This window comes from Pteropus alecto, unplaced genomic scaffold, assembly GCF_000325575.1.
Source record: "Pteropus alecto unplaced genomic scaffold, ASM32557v1 scaffold314, whole genome shotgun sequence".
Classification (NCBI taxonomy): Eukaryota; Metazoa; Chordata; class Mammalia; order Chiroptera; family Pteropodidae; genus Pteropus; species Pteropus alecto.
The window spans coordinates 44,135-48,677 of record NW_006435849.1 but is presented as its reverse complement, the minus strand read 5'-3'; the positions used below and the strand labels follow the sequence as shown (position 1 = coordinate 48,677).

The 4,543-nt window shown below is 57.6% G+C and overlaps 1 protein-coding gene across 1 annotated transcript; it reads left to right on the top strand.

Annotated features, from left to right (window-relative positions):
* Nucleotides 1–9: 9 nt before the first annotated feature.
* Nucleotides 10–2,810, top strand: NCCRP1 (non-specific cytotoxic cell receptor protein 1 homolog (zebrafish); the record flags this gene model as incomplete). The annotated part of the gene is made up of 6 exons (XM_025046642.1): nt 10–379; nt 492–554; nt 634–685; nt 1,328–1,423; nt 2,010–2,148; nt 2,283–2,810. Coding segments are annotated over 6 exons (861 nt in total), but the record flags the coding sequence as incomplete, so codon positions are not given.
* Nucleotides 2,811–4,543: the final 1,733 nt, after the last annotated feature.

Genomic DNA, 4,543 nt, shown 5'->3' with positions numbered 1-4,543 from the left:
CCGCTCCGTTTGTTCTTCTCCCCCCGGGAGCCCGTGCGCAGCCCGCGTCTTCCTCCGTCCGCTTCCCTGTGTCTCGTCTGTTTCCGCCTCTGCCTCTTTGTTTCTGCGTCTTGGCGCCTCTGCCTCCTCGCGTCCCACGCAGCATCTCTGTCTCTGCGTTTCTATGGCGTGTGTCTCTGTCTCTCCCTCCCTTTGTCTCTCTCTCTCTCCCTCTGCCTATGTTCTGTCTCTTTCTCTTGGCGCTTCTCTTGGTCTCTGATCTCGTCTCGCCAGAAGCGCCATCCCCCACCGGGGCATTGTCCCTTTTCCCCAGGACTTTCTCAGGGCTCTCCCTGGGCCCTGACTCACTCATCCCCGCCCGGCGGGTCTGGCCTGGCAGGTGGGGCACAGATTCCTGCCCTTCCAGCAGAGGAGGGGCGGGGGGCGGCCAGGTAGGGGACGGGAGGGTGTAGACTGGGACAGCTTAAGGCTCCAACACGTGCCCATTTCAGGCATCAACATTTATGAGCCAGCACCCCCTACTGGTCCCACGCAGCGGCCCCTGGAGGCTCTGGGTGAGTGCTTGGTGGCTGGACCCCAGGGGAGGAGGCGGGCCTGGGGAATGAGCACGTTCTAACCTCTTCCACCTGGCAGGGAACTTCCATGGGTGGTACATTAGGACTGAGAAGCTCCCGCACGACCTCAGGTGAGTAGTTAGGGCCTGTGTGACCGGCATTGGCTTCCCTCCTCCAGCCTTCCTTGCTGTGAGACCCGGAGAAACCTACTTTGCCTCTTTGGTCCTCAGTTTCCTGCTCTGGGTTAGTCATCAGAGAGAATGCTTATAAAATACACAGCACAGGGTCTGGCCAAGTCTGGCTTGCACATAGTAGGTGTTCAATAAATAGCAGCTATTATTGTTCCTCGTCTAAACCTCTTTCTTTGGGAGGGGGACAGTCCCCTAAGCCTCCATCTATATACATGAGACCAAGCCCTGCTTCCGCACAGCGGGCGAGATGGTGTAACTCAGGGGCTCAGAGGCACACCGGCCCCGGGCTGGGATCTCGGTTCTGTCACTCCTTTGCTGCTTGACCTTGGGCAAGTCACTTCCTTTCTTGAGCCTCGGTTTCCCCACGTGCAACACAGGGTTCTGAATGGATCCCCCTCTGAGGGGATGATGGGAACTGAGCCTATAAGGCGCTGAGTGAGTGCTCAGTGCCCATATGTGGGCACCCTGGATATGAGGGTGCTTTGATCAGGGTTTCCTGCTCTCTGGGGTCAGGCCAACCGGGGAGACGCCCGAGAATGGCAGCAGGTCCCAGAGCCCACATCCCTGTGCCCTCTCTCACAGCTGGACGGTGAAGCAGCAGTGTGTGGATCTGCTGGCCGAGGGCCTGTGGGAAGAGCTGCTTGATGACCAGCAGCCAGACATCACCGTCATGGACTGGTACGTGCTTCTGCCCCACCGGGTCACACGCAGGGGCTCCCCAAAAAGCAGGCCTCTCTCCGTGCTCCCCTCCAGTCTGAGCTTCCCACCAGGCCCCTCCTGCCCCTCTAGGTGCCAGCCCTGCCCAGCTCTCCAGCTCCTTCTCTCTGACTCTTCCAGTCTTTGAGGCGTGCGGGCCCAAGGCTGTTCCTTCTTTCTTAGATGCTTATCGCTCTCTGTGCTCAGACAAATTCCTCCTTATCCTTACCCTTATCCTTATCCACGGCTCCACCAGGAAGCCTTCCCTGTCACCCCCCAGCTGAGTCGGCTGCGTTACGCTACAGTTCCCCAGACTTTCCCCATCCTGGCCCTGCTGACCATTCTTGATTGTTGCTGCCAGATGACAAGTCTGTCTCCCCCACTGGACTGTGAATCCCGTGAGGGCAGGGCATGGGCTGTCTTGGTCACTGCTGTGTTGCCAGCACCACTCAGCCCAAGTGCACGGAGAGGGTGTCAGTGAGTGGGTCTTGAATGGCGATTGGGGTCAGAGGTTGGGGTCGCGATGTTCAGGCTATGGGGGCAGCTAAAGGCCTGGCCCCAACCCCAGGTATGAAGACAGCCGGCTGGACATGTGTGTCTATGAGCTGCACGTCTGGCTACTGGCAGCTGACCGCCGCACGGTCATTGCGCAGCACCATGTGGCCCCCCGGACCTCAAGGAGAGGTCCCCCCAGCTACTGGATCCAGGTGAGACTCCCTACCCTAGCCGCCAAGCCCAGACATGTGTTCATGTCCCAAGACTTCACAGGGGAAGAAGGGAGGAGAGCAGGGTTTGTGGGTTCCTAATAAAGACTTCTTTCTAACTCTGGGTGCTGCCACAGGTGTCCCACGTATTCCGCCGGTATGGCCCCGGAGTGCGCTTTGTCCACTTCCTGCACAAAACAAAGAACCGGATGGAGCCTGGTGGGCTGCGGCGGACAAGGGTGACTGACTCTTCTGTGTCTGTGCAGTTCAGGGAGTGACCGGCTGGCTCGGAGCCTGTTCTGACCCCTTGTTTGATCTATCCACCCCTTGACACCAAACTCAGCACCTCGCTGACCCTTAGATGTCCCTGACCCTTAGATGTTCCTGACCCTCAGCACCTCCCTGACCTTCTGGGACCACCAAGCTCTCTTGGCCCTCCCCTGATGCTCAGTACCACCCTGTTCCTTCGGGACCCCTCAGCTCCTCCTGCCACTGGGTGCCTTGATCCTGCCCGACCCTTGACTTCTCATTTGACATTGTCACCCAAGCTTGAATGTGTGACTCTTTGGCATTTCCCCTGCGCTCTCTGGGCCCAACAGGGCAGCGGCCACTTCTCCCTGAGTCAGTGCTTGACATGGGTGCTCAATAAATCCTTGTTGACTGTATAAATCAATGCGCGTGCCCCAGGATGCCGAGTATTTCCCTGATCTTTGCTCCTTGGAATTTCACTGACGTCGCATCCCACTTACACATCCTCCGGTCCTCGATCCTCCGACCCCTCTACCTTTTGCACCTCCCTGGGCCCCTGCTCTCTTCACACATTCCGCATTTATGGCCCCTTAGCATCCCCACCTTCCTCGGTGCTCATATTTCTTAACTCTCAGAATCTCCCCAAATTCCCCTCCTCCCTCCATTCCCGGGTCATCTTTCCCCCAGATCTGTCCCTATACCTTTCCCTCTCCCGAGACACTAATTTCTCTTCTCTAGCTCCTTCAGGGCTCTCGAATCCAGGTTCCCATCAAGGCCCTCATCCCTGAGGGTGGGAACAGATTGCAAATTCAAATTTGCAGAAATACACAGAATGTCCTCCATGTGTTGGGGAGGGGACGGTTGAAAGTATTTAACAACCTCTACGTCCTAGGCTCTGGCCACATCCCACAGCAGACCCTGGTTGTAGCCTGGGGTGGGTCCTTGAGGGCCTCCCTGCTGCCCCATGCAGAATCCTGAGTCTGGAGGTCCCTGGCAGGCCAGAACGGCAGGGGGACACTCAGGGAATGGCTGTCTACTGAAAAACGTGGGCAGCATATCGGTGTTTAACAATCAGCCGGGGTCCCATTGTACGCTATACACACGTCTTGTGGGTATATCTTTGTGCACACCTAAATCCATGACAGAATCTATGATGTGTCCCCATCCACAGCATTGTCCCAGCTGTGGGCTGATCCGGGCCTGACCACCCTGCTCTCTCCCCTATCCCACCCCCGTCTGTGTGGACTTGGGTCCCAAGCGCAAGCAGATGGCAGACAGGGACAAGTTCACAAGAGCTGTATTGCAGGGAAGGCAGAAAGCTCTCTCCTTTTGGGACTTAGGGCCTTCAGCAGATTCCAGGGACAAAGCCAGGTGAGGGGCATAGCATTTTGTGGAGGCTGGAGATGAGGGACCTCCAAGGCATCAGTAGCACCTGAAACAGAATCAAAACTTATCACCGGGGACTGGCAAGGGCTCAGATATCCAGGATGTGGGAGGTTCTAGAAGCCCGAGATCAGGTGCGGGGCTGGGGCTGGGCTCCGACTTCAGGAGCTAGGTGTCCTAGCCTAGGAGTTTGGGGCTGGGGGCTCCTGGAACTGTTGGGGGGAGAGGAGCCGGTGGGGTGTTTTTAGAGGGTGCTATGGCCAGTGAGCTTGAATACGTAAGTACAGACTGGGCTCAGGGGCCTCCAAAGTTGAGTTCTGGGAGCTCTAGAACCTTAACAGGGGCTCTGGAACTGGTTTCCGGAGCTAAGGCTGATATAGAGGGCCGTGGTGGCTGGAAAACACGAGGGCTAGATAGGGCGTTCCTAGAACTGGGTCTGGGGTCTCGAGGTTAGGGTCAGACTTAGAGCCGGGGAGATACCAAGTAGGTCTGGGAGCGCTGAGATTTGATGGCTTGGGGTGGGGGTGGAGGGGGGGACTGGCTCTGGTTCTGGGTCTCCAAGGCAAGGGGGCTGATGGCTCCTCCCCCCAAGCTAGGCTTGGCAACTCCAGAATTCCTAGACCCTCTCAGATGAGTACAGCTGGGGGTGGGTAGACAGGTGGGGTTCGGGAAGGTTGGAGAGGGGTGCCCCGGAATGGAGGGTTGGGGGATCGGTCCGCTTCTGAGTAAGGGAATCCTGACCTGGGTCTGAGAGAACCGAGAGGCA